The 24,943-nt window shown below is 46.7% G+C and overlaps 1 protein-coding gene across 3 annotated transcripts in view; it reads right to left on the reverse strand.

Moving 5' to 3' along the window:
- The window catches only part of FGF6 (fibroblast growth factor 6), an 88,335-nt gene that overhangs the window by 54,133 nt on the left and 9,259 nt on the right, over nt 1-24,943 (reverse strand). For all 3 annotated transcript variants that reach the window (XM_068273136.1, XM_068273134.1, XM_068273135.1), the window contains exon 2: nt 20,405-20,508. In XM_068273136.1, the coding sequence (XP_068129237.1) occupies nt 20,405-20,508 (104 nt within the window). The remainder of the gene's footprint in view (nt 1-20,404; nt 20,509-24,943) is intronic.

Here is a 24,943-nt window from a genome sequence, read left to right on the forward strand (position 1 = left end):
GTTTATTACTGCTTCTCATGATTACACATTATTTAATGATTTATACATTTTTAAATATTATTTTTAAACGAAAAACAGTACAATATTTTTTTTACATTATTTTTAAACGAAAAACAGTACATTTTTTAAATTTTTTTTTTTTTTTTTTTTTTTTTTTTTACATTATTTTTAAACGAAAAAACCAACAGGGGGGTCTTAGGTTTAGGCACCAACAGGGGGGTCTTAGGTTTAGGCACCAACAGGGGGGTCTTAGGTTTAGGCACCAACAGGGGGTCTTAGGTTTAGGCACCAAAAGGGGGGTCTTAGGTTTAGGCACCAACAGGGGGGTCTTAGGTTTAGGCACCAACAGGGGGTCTTAGGTTTAGGCACCAACAGGGGGGTCTTAGGTTTAGGCACCAACAGGGGGGTCTTAGGTTTAGGCACCAACAGGGGGGTCTAGGGGTTAGGGGTAGGTACAGGGAGGGTTACTTAGGCACCAACAGGGGTGGTCTTAGGTTTAGGCATCAACAGGGGGGTCTAGGGGTTAGGGGTAGGTACAGGGAGGGTTACTTAGTAAAAAAAAATTTTTAAACGTTATTATACGTTTCACTATTTAAACGAAAGATTAACGTTTTTACATTTGCCGATTTAATGCACAATATTTAATGATTTATAACTTTAAAAAACATTAATTTTAAACGAAATACAGTACAATACATTTTTAAACGTTAACCATGCTTATCGTTAAAAACCCGGCGCCCTTTTTTCCCAGCGCCCCTTTTTAACGTACGCTGCCTAGGCTGAACAGCAGTGCTGTCCAAATCCTGCCCCCTATCGCTTTAAAGCGGTATCGTCACCATAAAAATCAAATTTCGACAGCAACTGGTCTGAGTGTATTAAGTGATAAAGATGCTAATCCTGCATTCAAAACTTTCAAAACTTTTTCTGTTAGGATTTGGAGTTATCACCGGCCCTTTAGTAGTCGTGCCAAATAATTGCATGCTGGGGGTTCTTTTTATCTATAATCTATTCCTCCTCTTTCATTTATTTCCCTGCCAGCTGCCTAGCTGAAACCTAATCCCCTATTCACTTGTGTTTACAAGCAAGGCTGAGGTGACTCAGCGATTGGAGGAGACAAGAAAAAAAGTAAAGGGCAGAAATGACATCACGAGTTAGCCTTAACTGTGGGCAAAAGACATGGCTCCCACCAGGAACAGAATTCTCGTCATTTACTATATAACATTCACTGAAATCAAAACGTGGACAGTACAATACGTGTGTTATGTAAGTAGATCAAGTATTTATCTACTTATACATGTTTTTTTTTCCCCTGGCATAGTATGGCTGATCCTACTGCTTTAAAACCTACACAGTCATGGAGAAGCTGGTCTGGGAGGGGACACAAGTTTCTTTCAAGTAAAAATAGCACAAACCCTGCCCACAGGAAGGAGCAGCGGTGATGTCAGGTGCTGACTCTATGCAATGCAAGAGAATCCCACTCTGCAGGTATCTCTATTTTGTGTACAGATCTCAGGGTCGTTTACTAAGGGAATTTCCCTGGAATGGATGCATTAACTATGAGAACTGTGTAAGTGCAGTCCACTCTTAATTTACCTTTTCTTGAATGGAGAGGGAGGATAAACTAGAATTTTATGCAACACAAATTAAGTATTGGGAGATTCAGGCTGCTTACACACCAAGACGTTACAGGCGCACGTTAGTGCGCCTGTAACGCTCCCCTAACGCACAGCAATGTAACACAAGTGGGCTGTTCACACTGCCCACGTTGCGTTACATGTAACGCTGCACGTTCTCCCGAAAGTGCAGCATGCTACGGCGTTGGAGCGGCTTTAGCCGCGTTAGACTGTTTGCACATGCGCAGTGGGGGGCGGAGAGGAGGCGGGGAGAGCCAGCTACAGTAGCCGCGCACATGGCTACTTAATATTCACTGCACTGGCGGCCGCTGATTGGCCGGCGGGACCACGTGATGCGGAGTGTCTCGCTCCGCATCACGTGGTCCCGCTGGCCAATCAGCGCCACTCTGGGAGACCTTATAGGAATCGAGCCGCCTAACGCGGCTCACTCTACCGTCCTCTCCCGCACCACCATGCGTTGCATTAGGTGCACGTTATGCGACCTTAACGTGGCACCTAACGCAACGTCTTGGTGTGCAAGTAGCCTTAAAGAGGAACTTTAACCCAGGATTAGGATTCATTTCACACTAGAAATCTTTACCTTTTCTCAAATAAATTATTGGGGGAATCTGTATGGCTGATATTGTGGTGAAACTCCTCCCACAGTGTGATGTCAGGGCCATGGCCATAACAGTTTCCTGTCTGTGATCCTCGTTGCATTGTGAGAAGTAATGGCTGTTTCCGAATGCCGGGCAATCAGTATCTCTCTCTGTGCGCACACACACACACACACACACCTTTCAGCCTATCATATTGTTAGTGGTTGTGTTTGTAGATAATAGCAGTTGGTGCTTTTTTTTTTTTCTTGACTGCCAGCAGTAAAGATGATAACCTGCAGGCTCAGACAACATGAACAACATGAATGAATTACATGGTGAATATTAATAATTTCTTGATCAATCTTCAGTTTTTTAGCTTCTCGCTTTGCAATGTATCGATGTATTTGTTTTTTTCCCCTACTACTATCTTTCGATACATTTTCTAAGTGGACCTGAACTCTTGCACAGGACAGAAGGAAAGCCTAGAGAAATGCACCCTGTATGTATTCAGAGAGTTTAGCCTGTCTATGCAATCTCTCAGCTGTGCCAGCTGGCAGCCCTGGCAGAGCAGCTGATTTGTAAACACAGGATGTTACCTCTATGTCTGTTTCCATGAAAGCAGGAAGTAGACACACTGCAGATTTATTGCAGGATTTGTATCAGCTGTAACAAAGAAATGTTTTTTCTTTAAAGGTTATTATGCTAGTGCTGCTTATCTTTTAGAGCAGAGAGGAAGTTCTGAGTTCAGGTCCACTTTAAATCGCAGTATACTTTGACTCAGGCTAGGTGCACACATAGCAGAAACGCTAGCGGTACAGAAAACGCTGCACTTCTGCTATTGGAAGTCTATGGGCCGCAGGAAAAAACACATATGTGTTTTTGATTCGTGCGTTTTCAAAAACGCTGGTTTTCTTGCATACTCTTCAAAAACGCAGATAATGAAAGTCAATGGAAACGCAATGGTATACGTTTTCCATGCGTTTAAAAAAAAAAAATGTTTTATGATGTATTTCCGCTACCTGTTGTTTTCCTAGTGATTTGCATAAAATGCACAAAAAAAAGCATACAAAACGCATATGCGTTTTTTATAGGCGAACCGCAAGTGAATTAAAACGCACGAAAAATGCTTGAAAACCGCATTTGCGGTTAAAAAACAGTAACGCAAACGCACAAAAAATGTACCAAAAACGCACAAAAAACACACACAACATTAAAATAAAACATGACATAAAACGCAGCTTTTCACGTTATGTTACGTGTGCCCCCAGCCTTAGGGTGGAACCCACTAGAGCGATTTTTTTGAGCGTTTAGGGAGGATTTCAAAACGCTAGCGATTTCCCTGAGCGCTCAGCTAATGTTAATGAATGGGCCAAATTCCACTGGAGCGATTGTGATTACCAAATCGCAAAGCACAGGACATGCAGCATTTTTAGTGTTAGCGTTTCTGCAAGTATATAAACACTGGTGTAATCGCTCGTCAAAACCTACACAGAGCGATTTTGCTAGCGTTCTTACATTACTGCGCACTGTAACAAAATTAATTGAAAGGACCAATCAGAATTAAAAACACTAATCGCTAATCGCTACACAATCGCTGGCAAAACGCTTACACTTTTTAAAATCGCCAGAAAACGCTCATGAAATCGCTTGCAAAATGCTCATTAAAAACACTAGCGATTGCGATTAGCGATAGCGCTTTGTAGTGGGTTTCGGGCCTCAGAGTGTCGCCATTCTCCTTTAATTTTAGACCTCTAGTCTTCCTTTGTATGTCAGAATGCAAGTGACTTCTTGGCCGGTGTAGTTGATTCCACTTGAAGTAAGCCTCGGGGTATCTTTACTAAGTGCCCAGGGAATGGGAACAAGCTGTGCTTAGTACGGGGACATAGCAGATCCTGTGGTCGCTTCTGCTGGAGGAGACTGAGACACTGAGCTTTCTAGGGACACACATACTGTACAGTGCTGCATCTGCCAAGATTCCACTTGTGAAGCCACAGAGAAATGTGAAACGCTCACCCCAAACAATCATTTGTGATCAGTTCAGGCAACATGCCAGGGAAAGGAATGAGACAGCTCGCGCAGGCTGCAAAATCTATCATAATCTAAATGTGTTTATTTATGGTTGCAGAACAATGTATCTCCTTTTTTTTGTCCAGTGTATATAAGCAGGGCTATCAGAAATGTTTGGGCCCCATACCCCATCACTCCCCCTTTGCCCCACATGACAAATCACATTCTTTAAAAACTGTAATGAAAAAACTTCTCCTGGGGGGTGCTCACCTCGGGTGGGGGAAGCCTCCGGATCCTGTTGAGGCTTCCCCCATCCTCCTTGGTCCTACGGCGGCGGCGAAAATCCTCCCGGAGCAGCGGCAATGTAAATATTTATCGTTTGGCTCCAGCGCAGGCGCAGTATCCGCTCTTTCCCACGGAGATAGGCGGAAATAGCTGATCTCCGTCGGGCCGCTCTACTGCGCAGGCGCAAGTCTCCTGCAAGTCTCCTGCACCTGCGCAGTAGAGCGGACCCGACGGAGATCAGCTATTTCCGCCTATCTCCCTCAGAAGAGCCGCAACAGCGCCCCCGCTGGAGCCTGGAAAGGTAAATATTGCACAGGCTGTCGGATTTGTCGCCTGTGCGTTCCGGGTGCTGCAGCGAGACCCCCGTGGGACACAGGAGGACGGGGGAAGCCTCGATAGGGTCCAGAGGCTTCCCCCTACTGAGGTGAGTACCCCCCAGGGGAACTTTTTTTCAGTACAGGTTTTCTTTAAAGGCCTGGGCTCACTAACATCTGTCCGTCCACTTTTCATGCACTCCCATGGCTAGAAGTGTTCTGAGCGTGCTCAGTTCATCAAAATTGCAACTGCGCTGGCGCAAAATGCTACCAGCTATGGAGATAAAAGGAGATAAATATGGCAGCCTCCATGTCCCAGTTCAGGTTCCTTTTAAAGCGGACCTGAACTCAGAACTTCCTCTCTGCTCTAAAAGATACCAAACAGCATAATAACCTTTAAACAAAAAAACATTACTTTGTTACAGCTGATACAAATCCTGCAATAACTCTGCAGTGTGTCTACTTCCTGCTCTCATGGAAGCAGATATATTGTTAACATCGTTAACTTCCTGTTCTTTCAAATTAGCTTATCTGCCATCTCTGCCATAGGTGGTCATGTGACAATGGGGTCACACCAGAGTCACAGCATCTGCATGCTCATTCTGGGCCAGTGACTTATAGTATCAGGAGCATCAGCACAGAAGTTAGGCAACCAGCATTATTTATTAGAGAATGAAGATGTCGGCCTCCGTATTACTCTAACTTCCGGTTCCCGAAGCTAACTAACCTCAAAATTGAACACTATTTCTAAGTGTATCATATGAACATATACCAGTATTGGTGATGTCTAAAACCACCCATCATGTATGTATGTATTTGTATTCCTAGATGTCCTTTTGTATATTAGCTGATGGCCGGTGTTGCCCGGGTATGTATTTGGCTTGGCTGGTGTTGACTTTTTCTAACCCTAACACACAAATACTCAATTACTCAATGACAAGTTTGTGAGCTTTTTCGATCTTTGGCATCAATAATATGCATTGAAATTAAACAAATCTGATTGGCTGTTTGTGGCCCCACCCACTTTTCTGAATTTGAACCCCAGTCACCCAGTGGCCAACTGTACCAGGTTTTAGGCTTGTGCCATTAACAGTGCAAATTTTGATTAGCTTTTTTAAGGTCCACCCAGTTTTCTGAATATGAATCCCAGTCACCCAGTAACCAACTGTGCCAAGTCGGAGAACCCTGCCATTATCAGTGAAGAATGGGTGCAGTTTATGTGTTCCCAGTGAAAATTGTATTTGTCTCCGCCCATTTTTTGGTTATGGGGATAAACAAGAATCCAATACTGTATTCCAGGTAATGTACTATGTGTGTGCCAAATTTCATTCAAATCTGTTCAGCCATTGTTGTGTGATCGAGTAACAAACATCCAAACTTTCACATTTATTATATTAATGAGATGTATCTATGCGCCCCACTATTTGCCATAAACTATGTACAGCGATACGGAAGATGTTGGCGCTATATAAATAAATAAAATAATAATAATAACAATCATATCAATTGTTGTAAATTATAAGAATTAGCCCCAATTTTCAAACACAAATTGTCAAAGTGTAAAAACCCTTTGTAACCACACATGTAAAGTGCATGAAGATATTGTTGAGCCTTGGCTAATCTGCTGTCTCTTATATTTTCCTGCAGGAATTGCTGACATTTCAGTATGGCTGCCCTTCCTGTATTGTAATGACAACAGAAGCAACACGTACTCAACAAATGACTCAAGCCCTATAGTACAAGTATGTTTTCTCCCGACAAAGCCCATATGGGCGAAACATGTCAAGCTCTGTTGTAGCACTGTATAGATGTGCACTCCCCTTTTTGTTTACCCCCTGCTTATCTCCTTAAAGAGGAACTCCAGTGAAGATAATGTAATAAAAAAAATGCTTCATTTTTACAATAATGATGTATAAATGATTTAGTCAGTGTTTGCCCATTGTAAAATCTTTTAAATCCCTGATTTACATTCTGACATTTATCACATGGTGGCATTTTTACTGTTGGCAGGTGATGTAACTGCTGCATGCTTTTTTGGCAGTTGGAGACAGCTGTAAACAGGTATTTCCCACAATGCAACAAGGTTCACAGACAGGAAAGTACCATAGTCCTCAGAGTTTCTTGTGGGAGGGGTATCACCACAATATCAGCCATACAGCGCCCCCTGATGGTCTGCTTGTGAAAAGCAATAGATTTCTCATGTAAAATGGGGTATCAGCTACTGATTGGGATAAAGTTCATTTCTTGGTCGGAGTTTTTCTTTAAATGTCTAGGTGAGGTTTTTTCTTTTCACTGAATCAACTTGGCTACTGTTTTGTCAGTGTATGAGGAGGCGGGCACATGAGATTTTGCTTGTGTCATTATTGATCCACGCACTACAAATCTACTAGTGTTGACCAACATTGTATCCAGCAGTCATTTCGCTATATGCAAATGTAGTGCACCCGTAGGTGTGGCTATGTTAGATGGGTCCCGCCCTTTTCCAACTCTGGTGACACCCACAACCTCCAGTGATACACATAAACTAGCAGTACAATGCTAAGCAATTTTATTGGATCCAGAGACCCAGTAAAGAAGATAAAATTAATAATGTACCTTCTAGCAATATGTTCTAACAGGTAGGTCATAGCGCGTATGAGAGGAATCGTCGTGGGAGACTTGGGCACAGGATACAGCGGTATATGGCTGATCCTGCTGCTGCACAAGTCCGGGCCGTGTTAAATACTATTCCCCCTCCAGGCCGCCATGGATGGTGGGGAATGAAATAATTAGGCTTCCAGCTATTGCTCCCAGCCGAATTACAGTATTTTAAAAGTAACTTCAGCAACCTCTTCTGACAGCGCTGAAGTTACTCCCTGTGCCTGCTATAGCTGTAATTCCTATTACGGCCTATGGTGGCGCCAGCTGCGCCCAAATCTCCTGTGCTGGAATAGCAGTGTTCGGGGGCGGGGCATAGCATCTGAACTCACAGTTATGGCAATAATGGAATACCAACAGCTGCTTGCAAAGGAATGCAATAGAGAAGGACCCCTCCAAAGTCTCTGGAAAGGGTTTGGTCCAACGAAGCACCAGAAAATCCAGAGATGTCAAATCCCATAAATCACAGTAAATCACTAAGTGCACTAAGTGACAAATGTATAAACAGTCTGTTATAATTAAACTCAGAAAAGCATTTAAAGGACTTACGAGGCAAAAAAAAAAATTAAGTACCTGCATCAAATTTGAATGCACGGCCATCCTTGCCCTCCATGCAGTTCCACCGGGTCCCCGCTGCTCAATCACCCCCCTGGGCCGCTCCTGACCCCGAGTCGGGCTCTCCTGCCTCATGTAACATGGCCGCCAGAGCTGGCCACGGCTGCGCAGTCCGCATATATGCGAGTGCGGCTGCGCAGCTCTAGAGCCTACTCCCCCTATCCATGCACAGGAGACAGCCTGTAGCGTAGTAGTCAGTGAGGAAAAAGAACACAGGCCTAGCTAATGCTTTCCCTACCTATTTGCAGCAAGTCTGTCCCTGCTCTCACTAACAGTCAGCAGCCAGCAGAGAATGAATCCAATATGGCCACCGCAACTGCTTTTTGATAGGGGGTGGGGGGTCCAGGATAGGGTGCTAGCTGATTGGCTGCCATGTGTCTGTTGACTGTGAGGTAAGGCTCACTGTGAGGTAAAGTTTGGCTCCATGATGATGTATAGGGGGCGGTTCGAACACGCCATATGTTCGCAGTTCGCCAAGACACATGGCAGCCAATCAGCTAGCACCACCTCCTGGACTCCCCACCCCCCATCACAAAGCAGTTGCAGTGGCCATATTGGCATCAGTCCTCTGCTGGCTGCTGACTGTTAGTGAGAGAGGGTCAGACTTGCTGCAGATAGGTAGGGAAAGCATTAGCTAGGCCTGTGTTCTTGTTCCTCACTTGCTGTGAAAGCACCCCAAACAACCCTTTTGAGGGCTAATACATGGGTCTCCTGTGTTTTATTTGTGTGTGACACTCCACAGCCCACTGACACCCAGAGCTGTGTGCACACTACTGCTGTTACAGGCACAGAACCACTCCAGTGCATTATTGCGTCACTGTATTCTGATAGTACTATTGCATTTCTCTGTGTGAGACACTCCACAGCCCACTGACACCCAGAGCTGTGCATAGTGTGATTTCTGCCCTTTAGGGATTAAAACCCGACTTTTCGTCAACTCTGTAATTTTTGGTGGGACTTTTGGCATGAATCCCCCTCCGGCATGCCACAGTCCAGGTGTTAGACCCCTTGAAACAACTTTTCCATCACTTTTGTGGCAAGAAAGATTCCCTGTAGGTTTTAAAATTCGCCTCCCCATTGAAGTCTATGGCGATTTGCCTGTTCGCGAACACTTGCAGATGTTCGCATTCGCTATTCGCAAACAGAAAATTTGATGCTCACGACATCTCTAGTGACGAGACTCCCGAAGCGTGGCTGCACAGCAGCATGGACCTGCAGCGGGCCTGTGCAAATCTGTGCTAGGGAGCATGCGCAAGCTGTCGATAAGCATCAACAAGCTCTTTTTCTTTTAATCTTACCATTGATCCTCGCGTACCGGCATCTGGCTTCATTCTACTTCCTGTGACGTCACAGGAAGCAGAGAAGAGCAAGATGCCGGTACAATAGGATGGACGGTAAGACGACAGCACGCTCCGCTGCTCACTTTACTCTGCAAGCAGGGGGGGGGGGGGGGCACAGGGGGGCACATTAGGAGGAAGGGAGGAAGGAATGTAATGCCAACCCGCATCCCACATCAGCGTGGCTGGACCCTCAATCATTTTTTTTTGCCTCCTCCCCACCCACGGGCACCCTCACCCTCCTCCCCACCCACTGGCACCCTCACCCTCCTCCACACCCACAGGCACCCTCACCCTTCTCCCCACACATAGGCACCCTCACCCTTCTCCCCACACACACAGGCACCCTCACCCTCCTCCCCACCCACTGGCACCCTCACCCTCCTCCCCACATTAGTTAATTAGTTTGAGGGAGTAATCATTTAAAAAAAAGTTTCTTAAAAAATCTTTTTGGTGGGCGTGACTAGGGGGTGTTTTGGGGGTATGGTTAGGGGTGTGGCCTGTGTCCCGCTTCCTGATGTGAAAATGTTGGGAGGTATGAGGAAGTCCCAAATCTACTACCTTGCCTGGGGCCCCATTTCATCCTAATCCATCTCTTTTCCACTTCCCGAGGTGAGTACCCCATAGGGGCACGTCTTTCCCTTTAGGTACATTTTAACCAGGCCAGGATTTACTGCACAGGAGCCTATAGGCACAGATGTCCTGGCACCTTAGACTCCGCCCTCCATGATCCTACACACCCCCACCGCACCGCAAGTGTGCTGTCTGGCCCAGCTGTCACTTCTCACTTGCCCATCATAGGTAGCTGCAGGTGCCCCTTAGTATTAGGTAGCTAGAGGTGTCCCCTACTATAGGGATATCTGAGAGCACAGTGAGTAACCACTCATTTACACTCTCATCAGGACTCTGCACAGGGAAGGAGGGGAGGGGGGCACTGGGGAGGGGAGAGAGCAGCCTTTCCATCATCAGGCGCCTGTGGGCATGTGCCTACAGTGCCTTACGGTAAACCCATGCCTGACTTTAACATAAAAATGTGAATCCTGAATAATCTAATACATTCTACAATATGTCACTACGGTGCCTCTATTGGGACTGTACACAGGCCCGGTCCGCCCATGATGCCAAGTGAGGTGACTTCTTCAGGCGGCAGAAGTCTGGGGGCAGCACCAGGCAGAAACAGGAAGTGGAGAGTGTCTGGCCAACCTATACTGGGGGCAACTGTACCTGACTAACCTATACTGGGGGCAACTGTACCTGGCTAACCTATACTGGGGGCAACTGTACCTGGCTAACCTATACTGGGGGCAACTGTACCTGGCTAACCTATACAGGGGGCACCTATACCTGGCTAACCTATACTGGGGCAACTGTACCTGGCTAACCTATACTGGGGGCAACTGTACCTGGCTAACCTATACTGGTGGCAACTGTACCTGGCAACCTATACTGGGGGAACTGTACCTAGCTAACCTATACTGGGGACAACTTTACCTGGCTAACCTATACTGGGGGCAACTGTACCTGGCTTACCTATACTGGGGGAACTGTACCTAGCTTACCTGTACTGGGAACAACTGTACCTGGCTAACCTATACTGGGGACAACTGTACCTGGCTAACCTATACTGGGGGCAACTGTACCTGGCTGACCTATACTGGGGACAACTGTACCTGACTAACCTATACTGGGGACAACTGTACCTGACTAACCTATACTGGGGACAACTGTACCTGACTAACCTATACTGGGGACAACTGTACCTGGCTAAGCTATACTGGGGGCAACTGTACTTGGCTAACCTATACTGGGGACACCTATACCTGGCTCACCTATACTGGTGGCAACTGTACCTGGCAACCTATACTGGGGGAACTGTACCTAGCTAACCTATACTGGGGACAACTGTACCTGGCTAACCTATACTGGGGGCAACTGTACCTGGCTTACATATACTTGGGGAACTGTACCTAGCTTACCTGTACTGGGAACAACTGTACCTGGCTAACCTATACTGGGGACAACTGTACCTGGCTAACCTATACTGGGGGCAACTGTACCTGGCTGACCTATACTGGGGACAACTGTACCTGACTAACCTATACTGGGGACAACTGTACCTGACTAACCTATACTGGGGACAACTGTACCTGACTAACCTATACTGGGGACAACTGTACCTGACTAACCTATACTGGGGACAACTGTACCTGGCTAAGCTATACTGGGGGCAACTGTACCTGGCTAACCTATACTGGGGACACCTATACCTGGCTCACCTATACTGGGGACAACTGTACCTGGCTAACCTATACTGGGGACAACTGTACCTGGCTAACCTATACTGGGGACAACTGTACCTGGCCAACCTATACTGGGGACAACTGTACCTGGCTAACCTATACTGGGGACAACTGTACCTGGCTAACCTATACTGGGGACACCTATACCTGGCTAACCTATACTGGGGGCAACTGTACCTGGCTAACCTATACTGGGGACAACTGTACCTGGCTAACCTATACTGGGGACAACTGTACCTGGCTAAGCTATACTGGGGACACCTATACCTGGCTACCTATACTGGGGACAACTGTACCTGGCTAACCTATACTGAGGACACCTATACCTGGCTAACCTATACTGGGGACAACTGTACCTGGCTAACCTATCCTGGGGACAACTGTACCTGGCTAACCTATCCTGGGGACAACTGTACCTAGCTACCAACACTGGGAGCACCTATACCTGGCTACCTACCTATGCTCAGGGTGTTTTTTTGGGGGGGAGGGGGGCATCCTCACAAGTTTGCCTCAGGCAGCAAAAAGTCTAGAACCGCCGCAGACTGTACATAGACATTTATCTCACCATGGGGTGAATGCAATAAACTGCGTTTTAAGCAGAATTTCGCGTGTAAAGTTTTCCCGTGCGAGTAGAGCAGAATGCAATATATTACCTGCAATGCATTACGCTCTCCTCACCCTGCGGTAAATGTTACACACGTCATTCTGCTGATCGGTGGCGTAGTGGTTAGCGCTCTTGCCTTGCAGCGCTGGGTCCCGGGTTCAAATCCCAGCCAGGTCAACATCTGCAAGGAGTCTGTATGTTCTCCCCGTGTCTGTGCGGGTTTCCTCCGGGCACTCCGGTTTCCTCCCACATCCCAAAAAACATACAGATAAGTTAATTGGCTTCCCCCTAAATTGGCCCTAGAGTACGATACACACACTACATGATACATACATACACATATGACTATGGTAGGGACTAGATTGTGAGCTCCTCTGAGGGACAGTTAGGGACAAGACTATATACTCTGTACAACAAAATACAATTAACCCTTCGCACACTCACATGCAAATGTTCAAACAAATGCATTCACAGATTTACTCATCCAGGCACAACAGTTGTGCCTGGATGAGTAAATCTGTGAATGCATTTGTTTGAACATTTGCATGTGAGTGTGCGAAGGGTTAATTGATTTTTGCTGTTTCTAGCCACACCCCCTTCAGCACCTCCCTTTCCCTAAAAATTTATTTAATGCCCTAACTAGAGGCGATGTGCCTGGATATATGTATGTTTATTCTTATCATTGACCCCTGTGGCTAGGGTCTAATTCGGTGCACTCCCCCCTTCCCCTGTATGTTTGTCAGCATGCAGACAGCTTATGCTGGTGTATGCGCATGGTGCACATGGACACATAAAGTTAGCTCCCTTGTGCGATTGGTAAGATGCACTGTCTTTCCCAGGAGAGGAAGTTAGGATGTGTGCTCCTAATCCATTGATAGGTTTGATGCCATGAATGTGTTTGCATGTCTGCACTATGCATGTTACAGGGCCAGAGTTAGGACACCTATGTTTACCTGGGTACTTCTGCGCAGTATAGGTGACTAAGCATAAGAATGCATTCTTCTGTGAACTAAAACCCTGGCTTTTAATTTAGCTGTAGGGATAACAGTTGTGCCTGGATGAGTAAATCTGTGAATGCATTTGTTTGAACATTTGCATGTGAGTGTGCGAAGGGTTAATTGATTTTTGCTGTTTCTAGCCACACCCCCTTCAGCACCTCCCTTTCCCTAAAAATTTATTTAATGTCCTAACTAGAGGTGATGTGCCTGGATATATGTATGTTTATATACTCTGTACAGCGCTGCATAATATGTCGGCGCTATATAAGTACATAAATAAATAATTCTCCCTGCTCTGCGCATAGTGCTGATATCGCCAGCAGGATATTCCATGAAGGCCCCAGAAGTCAGGTTTGGTGTTACTTCATCTCCCATTTATTTGACAAAGTTTGGCTGCGAGCATTCTGATCCAGCAACACGGTGCCCTCCGGTGGGGGGGGGGGGGACACATGCCAGAGCCCCCAGCATTAAGTTGCTGTGAGGATTAGCATGACACGAGATATGAAGTGGTCACCTTATAGCTGGCTCCGGCCCGCATCATCTTCAGTATACGCCGGCCCGAGGACTGAATGCGGCTAATCCTTAACACTAATAGCTAAAACAGTCGAAAATAGTCGCTCATATCTGTGCATGAGGTCAGGCTACACTTATAGCGGCGGGCAGAATTCGGCTGACGTCAGAGAGAGGGCCGCCATGTGCCGGTGACCTTAGCGGGCGGCACAGCCTGCTGCGATCTGGTACCTTTACAAGACCCTCCAGAAAGTCATTATTTGTGCGGGATAAGAGCCTGCTAGGACAGTCGGTGCCTCTCAGTCTGCATCCTACAATAAATCTCCTCCGCTCCCAAGTCACACGCTGCCACCTGTCAGGCCGAAACCCTCCACCAGCCAATATACATTAGAGAGAGATCCTCCTTTTTTTATTTGCCCATAACGTATTTATAGAGCAGCTTATATTTGACTACAAATACAGGACAGAGGGGGGCCTCGGATCTGAAATTGGGATTAGGAATCGTGACATTTAATATTCGCGCGGGGGGGTAACGAAAGACGCATTTGCTGCCGGGTGTAATCCTGGCCCTCCGAGGCTATTTTACGCCCATGAAACCAAAACTATTTCAGAAACGGATGCCGATCCCGTGACGGATGAGCGGAATTCTCAGTGAAAGTCATTAAAAGACGGGGGCGTTGCGGCTGGACTTTGCGCTACGTAATTCATGGTGGATTTTGAGGCTATGTGAAAGACAGGACATGTCTGCGGGTCTGGAGTCCCCCTTTACAGCTGAAACTGAAGATTCTTTTAGAAAATGTGCTGACTGGCCTAGACTGGAGGACTTTCTGGAGCGAATTGCGGAGGATTCAGGACCAGGTGGTGTAAGAGGACGGTGAGGGAACGATCGGCGTGGAGGGGGCTGGAGGAAGCCCCAGGTACGTATAATATTTTTTTGGTACATCTGCAACACAAAGGAAATTGCAGGGCATGCTGGGTTGTCCTTTTTTGCTTCTCTACTTCCCCTCAGACTTAACTAATGCAGCCTGATTGGCTGAAGCCTCTTTCCCTCCTGTTTCCCCTCCCACACCTCTGTTCCTCTCTGATTGGCCAATATTTCTTAATTTACTTTCTACAAAAAAGCTTATCAAAACAAAGGCGCCCTTATTTTTGCAGATATAACTGTATTTTTTAGCTATCAAATAATCCCCACATTTATAAATAGGCTGAATAATCAATATTTCATTTTTCCTGTAGCTCCACAGTGAGAGATGGGATTTAATCTTGTGACAGGCGATTAAAGTGTAACTGTCGGGCATAAAATAAAAAATCAATTTTTTTTTTATCTGGTACACAATAAGGATGCTAACCAGGCAATCCAAAAGTTAAAAATCACTAGTACATTTCTTGTTGCTAAATGATCATTCCCCAGTTTACCTGACTCTTATTTGGTACATTGCCGCACAAAGGAAGTTGCAGGGCATGCTGGGTTGTCTTTTTTTGCTTCTTTACTTTCCTCTCAGACTTAACTAATGCAACCTGATTGGCTGAAGCCTCTTTCCCTCCTGTTTTCCCCTCCCACACCTCTGTTCCTCTCTGATTGGCCAATATTTCTCATGCTGAGACAATGCACTTTCTATTGCAGAGCTGGGTGGGAGTGCCTGAAGACTGGGAAGGGGCGGGCAATGATACACAGACAGGGTAAGGGAGGAAATTATGTCCGGATTGGTGTCAAGATAGACACAGACAAAATGGAAAATCTTTGTTTTTTTTGTTTGTTTTTTTTTTACTAATAAAATGTGGACAGTGCAATGCATATGTTATGTGAGTAGAGAAGTATTTATCTACGTTATATGTATTGTTTTTTTTTTTCTGAGATAGTATGGCCCGCAGCTTCACTTTATAACAAGCTTACATCACTGTGTTAACTCTTCAAAGGGAGGAGGGATTTAATTCCCATCTGGTCATAGTGTCCTTATCTTATCTGAAAAGTAAAGTTTCTGTTATTTGCATTTTAAAATAAGCTTGTTACTATAGCTAAGAGAATAAAGACAACGACTTCCCACAACCCTGTTGGCACTGCACAGTTCAGTACTGTTCAGAAAACACAGACCACATAAAGAAAAAAAAAATATAAATAAAGATATAGGGACCTATTTTAGAAAAAAAGGGATACATATTTAAATTTAGGGCACTAACTATGTTTAGGCAATATTTTATTTTTGAATACTTCTACTTCTACCCCCTCTAATCTGATAATTTTCCCCTAAACCAGCAATGTTATCAATCGGCTTCAGCAAAGTATAAATATGTCTTCAAGTGATAAGATCAGTCTTGTCCTGTATTGCTTTTGTTTTGTTGTTGTTGTTGTTGTTGTTGTTGTTGTTTTGGGTTTTTTTCTGCTGAGTTTAAGGTTTTAGAGCAAACATGTATTTTTGAGTTTCATATCTTATTCAATTTACTTTTTATCCTAGAACATAATGTTTCATCTCTTTAAAATAACTTTTCAGCAATTGTACAGAAAAAGTACCATAAAGTAGGTGAAAAAATACTATCAAAGTTATTTATTATTATTTATTATTATTATTTTCTTGCTTGCTGGTCGTCTAAAAGGCATTTATTGCCAAATGTGTGAAAGTATCGCCAAGAAGAAAAGTCAGGTGAAAAAGCTGATTGCATATTGAGTATCATGGAGGCAGTATAGCGTTCTCATGCAGCAGGGCATGCCGGGAGCCATTAATCATGAGAGAAGCTGAGAATGTGCAATGAAATGACAGAATTCTCCCATGGATTGCAGCTACATGCCGCTCATATTTGCCTATCGTGTTCTATTGTCCGGGGCAATGCTGTTACTGCCCGTGCCAGAGAGTCTAGCAGAGGCCTGGCACGTAAAGCACGCCATGACACCGGGGACGCATTTCATTGTCGCACGCATTCATCACAGCATAAACATGAAGTTCTTCAGTTCCATATCATAAATGCCACAGATATTAAAGACGGGAACGTCATCTTCCCGAGCATCTAATCAGGGATTCCCGACTGCATGTTTGTCGCGCCAGATCTGGAAGACGCAGGCTAAAATTAATATCAGAGAATGTAGCCTATCCCTTCGCTAGAGGGCAGTGACATCACTAGAGGCCAGTGACATCACTGAGAATGCAGCCTATCCATTCACTAGAGACCAGTGACATCACTGAGAATGCAGCCTATCCATTCACTAGAGACCTGTGACATCACTGAGAATGCAGCCTATCCATTCACTAGAGGCCAGTGACATCACTGAGAATGCAGCCTATCCATTCACTAGAGACCAGTGACATCACTGAGAATGCAGCCTATCCCTTCACTAGAGGCCAGTGACATCACTGAGAATGCAGCCTATCCATTCACTAGAGACCTGTGACATCACTGAGAATGCAGCCTGACCATTCACTAGAGACCAGTGACATCACTGAGAATGCAGCCTGTCCATTCACTAGAGACCAGTGACATCACTGCGAATGCAGCCTATCCAGTCACTAGAGACCAGTGACATCACTGAGGATGCAGCCTATCCATTCACTAGAGACCGGTGACACCACTGAGAATGCAGCCTATCTATTCACTAGAGACCAGTGACATCCCTGAGAATGCGGCCTATCCATTCACTAGAGACCAGTGACATCACTGAGAATGCAGCCTATCCATTCACTAGAGACCAGTGACATCACTGAGAATGCGGCCTATCCATTCACTAGAGACCAGTGACATCACTGAGAATGCGGCCTATCCATTCACTAGAGACCAGTGACATCACTGAGAATGCAGCCTATCTATTCACTAGAGACCAGTGGCATCACTGAGAATGCGGCCTATCCATTCACTAGAGACCAGTGACATCACTGAGAGTGCAGCCTATCCATTCACTAGAGACCAGTGACATCACTGAGAATGCGGCCTATCCATTCACTAGAGACCAGTGACATCACTGAGAATGCAGCCTATCTATTCACTAGAGACCAGTGACATCCCTGAGAATGCAGCCTATCTATTCACTAGAGACCAGTGACATCACTGAGAATGCGGCCTATCCATTCACTAGAGACCTGTGACATCACTGAGAATGCAGCCTATCCATTCACTAGAGACCTGTGACATCACTGAGAATGCAGCCTATCCATTCACTAGAGGCCAGTGACATCACTGAGAATGCAGCCTATCCATTCACTAGAGACCAGTGACATCACTGAGAATGCAGCCTATCCCTTCACTAGAGGCCAGTGACATCACTGAGAATGCAGCCTATCCATTCACTAGAGACCTGTGACATCACTGAGAATGCAGCCTGACCATTCACTAGAGACCAGTGACATCACTGAGAATGCAGCCTGTCCATTCACTAGAGACCAGTGACATCACTGCGAATGCAGCCTATCCAGTCACTAGAGACCAGTGACATCACTGAGGATGCAGCCTATCCATTCACTAGAGACCGGTGACACCACTGAGAATGCAGCCTATCTATTCACTAGAGACCAGTGACATCCCTGAGAATGCGGCCTATCCATTCACTAGAGACCAGTGACATCACTGAGAATGCAGCCTATCCATTCACTAGAGACCAGTGACATCACTGAGAATGCGGCCTATCCATTCACTAGAGACCAGTGACATCACTGAGAATGCGGCCTATCCATTCACTAGAGACCAGTGACATCACTGAGAATGCAGCCTATCTATTCACTAGAGACCAGTGACATCACTGAGAATGCGGCCTATCCATTCACTAGAGACCAGTGACATCACTGAGAGTGCAGCCTATCCATTCACTAGAGACCAGTGACATCACTGAGAATGCGGCCTATCCATTCACTAGAGACCAGTGACATCACTGAGAATGCAGCCTATCTATTCACTAGAGACCAGTGACATCCCTGAGAATGCAGCCTATCTATTCACTAGAGACCAGTGACATCACTGAGAATGCGGCCTATCCATTCACTAGAGACCAGTGACATCACTGAGAATGCAGCCTATCCGTTCACTAGAGACCGGTGACATCACTGAGGATGCAGCCTATCCAGTCACTAGAGACCAGTGGCATCACTGCGAATGCAGCCTATCCAGTCACTAGAGACCAGTGACATCACTGAGAATGCAGCCTATCCAGTCACTAGAGACCAGTGACATCACTGAGTATGCAGCCTATCCAGTCACTTAGAGACCAGTGACATCACTGCGAATGCAGCCTAGCCATTCACTAGAGACCAGTGACATCACTGAGAATGCAGCCTATCCAGTCACTAGAGACCAGTGACATCACTGAGTATGCAGCCTATCCAGTCACTAGAGACCAGTGACATCACTGAGAATGCAGCCTATCCAGTCACTAGAGACCAGTGACATCACTGAGTATGCAGCCTATCCATTCACTAGAGACCAGTGACATCACTGAGAATGCAGCCTATCCATTCACTAGAGACCAGTGACATCCCTGAGAATGCAGCCTATCCATTTGCTATAGACCTGTGACATCACTGAGAATGCAGCCTGTCCATTCACTGGAGACCAGTGACATCACTGAGAATGCAGACTATCCCTTCACTAGAGACCTGTGACATCGCTGAGGATGCAGCCTATCTATTCACTAGAGACCAGTTACATCACTGAAAATGCAGAAGATCCATTCACTAGAGACCAGTGACATCACTGAGAATGCAGCCTATCCAGTCACTAGAGACCAGTGACATCACTGAGTATGCAGCCTATCCAGTCACTAGAGACCAGTGACATCACTGAGAATGCAGCCTAACCATTCACTAGAGACCAGTGACACCACTGAGAATGCAGCCTGTACATTCACTAGAGACCAGTGACATCACTGAGAATGCAGCCTATCCATTCACTAGAGACCAGTGACATCACTGAGAATGCAGCCTAACCATTCACTAGAGACCAGTGACACCACTGAGAATGCAGCCTAACCATTCACTAGAGACCAGTGACATCACTGAGAATGCAGCCTATCCATTCACTAGAGACCAGTGACATCACTGAGAATGCAGCCTATCCTTTCACTAGAGACCAGTGACATCACTGAGAATGCAGCCTATCCATTCACTAGAGACCAGTGACATCACTGAGAATACAGCCTATCCATTCACTAGAGACCAGTGACATCACTGAGAATGCAGCCTATCCATTCACTAGAGACCAGTGACATCACTGAGAATGCAGCCTATCCTTTCACTAGAGACCAGTGACATCACTGAGAATGCAGCCTATCCATTCACTAGAGACCAGTGACATCACTGAGAATGCAGCCTATCCATTCACTAGAGACCAGTGACATCACTGAGAATGCAGCCTATCCATTCACTAGAGGGCAGTGACATCACTGAGAATACAGCCTATCCATTCACTAGAGACCAGTGACATCACTGAGAATACAGCCTATCCATTCACTAGAGACCAGTGACATCACTGAGAATGCAGCCTATCCATTCACTAGAGACCAGTGACATCACTGAGAATGCAGCCTGTGCAAGTAACAGTAAAAACATTTTGGAGTCATTTAATACTTGCTGGTGAAGTGAATACAAAGTAATACAAACACACAACACTTACAGATGCATAAAGTCTTCCTCTGTTGTTCATTGCTATGAAAAGTTCCGTCTTTATCCCAAACAAGCTGATAACTCCTCTTTCAACAGTGGAAACTTCTAGAAGACCTGAATAGAAAAGAAAGACAATAAAAGCAGCATTAATCATATAGGGCAGGGGGGTGACACACATAAGAGGCCAAAATCTGTAACCAAGTCTTAGCTGCGGCCACGGACGGGTTTACGGCAAGGCCGCAAAGGCCATGGCCTAGGGCACCAAGAAATAAGGGGCGGGCAGGGGGCTGGCACACTCAGGACCCACAATTAAAACCACTGTGATCATAGACCAGGTCTGCAGATGCTCTGCTTCCACAGGGTAAACGGGTGCACAGCACAGGACTGTGGAAGCACAGGATGGGGCGGTGGGCAGGAGGGTTTGGTGACAGTGGGACTTGGGTGGTAAAGTGTACGAATCTGGCTATGGCTGCGGGACACAGTGCCATGCTGAGGCAGAGGTGAGAGAGGCTCCAGCCTCAGGGCGCAGTGTAGGAGGGGGCGGAGCAGGGCGGGGCAGAGGTGAGAGAGGCTCCAGCCTCAGGGCGCAGTGTAGGAGGGGGCGGAGCAGGGCGGGGCAGAGGTGAGAGAGGCTCCAGCCTCAGGGCGCAGTGTAGGAGGGGGCAGGGCCGGGCCGAGGCAGGGGTGAGAGAGGCTCTAGCCTCAGGGCGCAGTGTAGGAGGGGGCGGAGCAGGGCGGGGCAGAGGTGAGAGAGGCTCCAGCCTCAGGGCGCAGTGTAGGAGGGGGCACACAACTCACTCAGCTATCACTCCACTATTGTGTTATATCAGAGAGAAATAAGAAAAGGGGATACATGGCAGTGACTGCAAGCCAGATAACTATAGATTGAGGTGTTGGGGGCCCTGGGGTGCCTCTTAGTCTAATAGCAATCAGTGTGTGACGGCTGGGTGGTGGGAAGGATGGGGGGGGCGCACTTTGGTGTGTCAGCTTTGGGTGCTGGAGGACCTTGTCCCGGCTCTGGCGGGACACACAGGGGTTGATTCGCTATAAAAAATAGCGTGCCTTATCAGAGTTAACATGCCTTATCAGAGTTAGCATGCCTTATCAGAGTAGCATAGCGAGCGCTACGAACTTATGCCTGCTAATTGGCAATGACGAGAGCTCCACTCGTCCTCCAGGCATAAGTTCATAGCTCTCGCTATGCTACTCTGATAAGGCACACTAACTCTGATAAGGCATGTTAACTCTGGTAAGGCACGCTATTTGTTACAGTGGATCAACCCGATTGTATAGTACAATTAAAAGGGGGTGGCAGTTTATATAGGGGGTCAGGGAGGGGGGGGGGTGGTTTGATGTAGGGGTCTATAGTGGGTACTCTAGAAACGTCAGGTGCACCTGACTTTGACCCCAGCCTTGGTGAGCAACCCTGGATAGGAAGGCAGTGTATTTTATATATTGTATTCCACAAATATGCCGGGATACCCAGGCCAGTGAGAGGAATTGGAGTGGCAGCTCCAAACAGCTAAGGGAACCAGAGACGAAGCACCCTCATGTATTTTACCATATATATCAGTGGGAACATTAGAGAAAACACTTACCCTGCTCTCTGTTTCATCCTTCACTGCTCAGCCTGCCTGTTATCAGCCCTGATACAATCCCCGACTGAGCATTCAGTCTGGCTTTGCTCAGGAATCTTTATAGCTGAGTCTGTCTTCTGTGCTGTCTTTTCAAGTCCAAGCCTGCCCCCTTGTGGCTCTGATCAGGAATCATTATAGCTGAGTCATTATAGCAAAGCAACACTGAATGCTCAGTCGGGGATTTTATCAGGGCTGATAACAAGCAGGCTGAGCAGTGAAGGATGAAACAGAGAGCAGGGTAGGTTTTCTCTAATGTTCCCACTGATATATATGGTAAAATACATGAGGGTGCTTCGTCTCTGGTCCACTTTAAAAGGAATGTTTATTTATGTATATCTCATTGTTTATTAAACAATGAGATATGCAGATGTGTATGAGATCTGCAGATAATTCTGAAGCCTGGATAAACAAAAACAAGACCAGAGAGCACCGCTAAATATGAGTTATTTATAACAAAATGTGTGTATCTAGAGCAAAAGAATCAAGGCATACAGAGGAGAAAAAGATCTCACAACGCAGCAAATTGTCTTAAAGGACAACTGATGTGAGAGGGATATGGAGGCTGCCATATTTATTTCCATCTAAGCAATACCAGTTGCCTGGCTAGCCTGCTGATCCTCTGCCTCTAATACTATTAGCCATAGCCCCTGAACAAGCATGCAGCAGATCAGGTGTTTCTGACATTAAAGTCAGATCTGACAAGACTAGCTGCATGCTTGTTTCTGGTGTTATTCAGATACTACTGCAGAGAAATAGACCAGCAGGGCTGCCAGGCAATCCTACTAAAAAAGCCAGGTGATCACAGGGCCGGTTCTCTCATCAAGCAAGGTGAAACATTTGCATCAGGCGCAGAGATTACAGAGGCAGCATGTTTGTACTGTGTGTTTACACTAACAGCATGCAGTAAGAGTGGGAGAAGTGAGAGGAGAGCAAGGGGAAGAGGTCATCATTGGGGAAAAGCAGCTTGTTGTGCTGTGTGAGGAGTCTGGGAGTGAGTGAGGAGGAGGAGGCAGGAGAGTATCATTGGGGAAAAGCAGCTTGTTGTGCTGTGTGAGGAGTCTGACAGTGAGTGAGGAGGAGGAGGCAGGAGAGCATCATTGGGGAAAAGCAGCTTGTTGTGCTGTGTGAGGAGTCTGAAAGTGAGTGAGGAGGGGGAGGCAGGAGAGCATCATTGGGGAAAAGCAGCTTGTTGTGCTGTGTGATGAGACTGACAGTGAGGGAGGAGGCAGGAGAGCATCATTGGGGAAAAGCAGCTTGTTGTGCTGTGTGAGGAGTCTGACAGTGAGGAGGGAGGAGGCAGGAGAGCATCATTGGGGAAAAGCAGCTTGTTGTGCTGTGTGAGGAGTCTGACAGTGAGTGAGGAGGGAGGAGGCAGGAGAGCATTATTGGGGAAAGCAGCTTGTTGTGCTGTGTGAGGAGTCTGAAAGTGAGTGAGGAGGGGGAGGCAAGAGAGCAGCATTGGGGAAAGCAGCTTGTTGTGCTGTGTGAGGAGTCTGACAGTGAGTGAGGAGGGGGGAGGCAGGAGAGCATCATTGGGGAAAAGCAGCTTGTTGTGCTGTGTGAGGAGTCTGACAGTGAGTGAGGAGGGGGGAGGCAGGAGAGCATCATTGGGGAAAAGCAGCTTGTTGTGCTGTGTGAGGAGTCTGACAGTGAGTGAGGAGGGGGGAGGCAGGAGAGCATCATTGGGGAAAAGCAGCTTGTTGTGCTGTGTGAGGAGACTGACAGTGAGTGAGGAGGGGGGAGGCAGGAGAGCAGCATTGGGGAAAAGCAGCTTGTTGTGCTGTGTGAGGAGTCTGACAATGAGTGAGGAGGGCAGGCATGAGAACATCATTGGGGAAAAGCAGCTTCTTGTGCTGTGTGAGGAGTCTGGCAGTGATTGAGGAGGGGAGAGGCAGGAGAGCATCATTGGGGAAAAGCAGCTTGTTGTGCTGTGTGAGGAGTCTGACAGTGAGTGAGGAGGGGGGAGGCAGGAGAGCAGCATTGGGGAAAAGCAGCTTGTTGTGCTGTGTGAGGAGTCTGACAATGAGTGAGGAGGGCAGGCATGAGAACATCATTGGGGAAAAGCAGCTTGTTGTGCTGTGTGAGGAGTCTGGCAGTGATTGAGGAGGGGAGAGGCAGGAGAGCATCATTGGGGAAAAGCAGCTTGTTGTGCTGTGTGAGGAGTCAGTGACAATGAGTGAGGAGGGGGGAGGCAGGAGAGCATCATTGGGGAAAAGCAACTTGTTGTGCTGTGTGAGGAGTCTGACAGTGAGTGAGGAGAAGGAGGAAGGAGAGAAGCATTGGGGAAAAGCAGCTTGTTGTGCTGTGTGAGGAGTCTAGCAGTGATTGAGGAGGGGGGAGGCAGGAGAGCATCATTGGGGAAAAGCAGCTTGTTGTGCTGTGTGAGGAGTCAGTGACAGTGAGTGAGGAGGGGGGAGGCAGGAGAGCATCATTGAGGAAAAGCAGCTTGTTGTGCTGTGTGAGGAGTCTGACAGTGAGTGAGGAGGGGGAGGCAGGAGAGCAGCATTGGGGAAAAGCAGCTTGTTGTGTTGTGTGAGGAGTCTGACAGTGGGTGAGGAGGGGGGAGGCAGGAGAACATCATTGGGGAAAAGCAGCTTGTTGTGCTGTGTGAGGAGTCTAACAGTGAGTGAGGAGGGGGGAGGCAGGAGAGCAGCATTGGGGAAAAGCAGCTTGTTGTGCTGTGTGAGGAGTCTGACAGTGATTGAGGATGGGGGAGGCAGGAGAGCAGCAGTGTTTCATTTGACTTGCACAGCAGAAGGGAGGACGTGGCGCTGCTGTCCTGACTGAGGAAGAATGGAGTGGATGAGGGTGAGCAGCCCTGTTTCATCTTAATCTATTTGTGGTTGTCTGTCATTATTGTTATTAGTTGTAATTGTAGCATTACCAATAGCATTGTTCATATTTTTGTTGTT

This window comes from Hyperolius riggenbachi, chromosome 3, assembly GCF_040937935.1.
Source record: "Hyperolius riggenbachi isolate aHypRig1 chromosome 3, aHypRig1.pri, whole genome shotgun sequence".
In the NCBI taxonomy this organism is placed as follows: Eukaryota; Metazoa; Chordata; class Amphibia; order Anura; family Hyperoliidae; genus Hyperolius; species Hyperolius riggenbachi.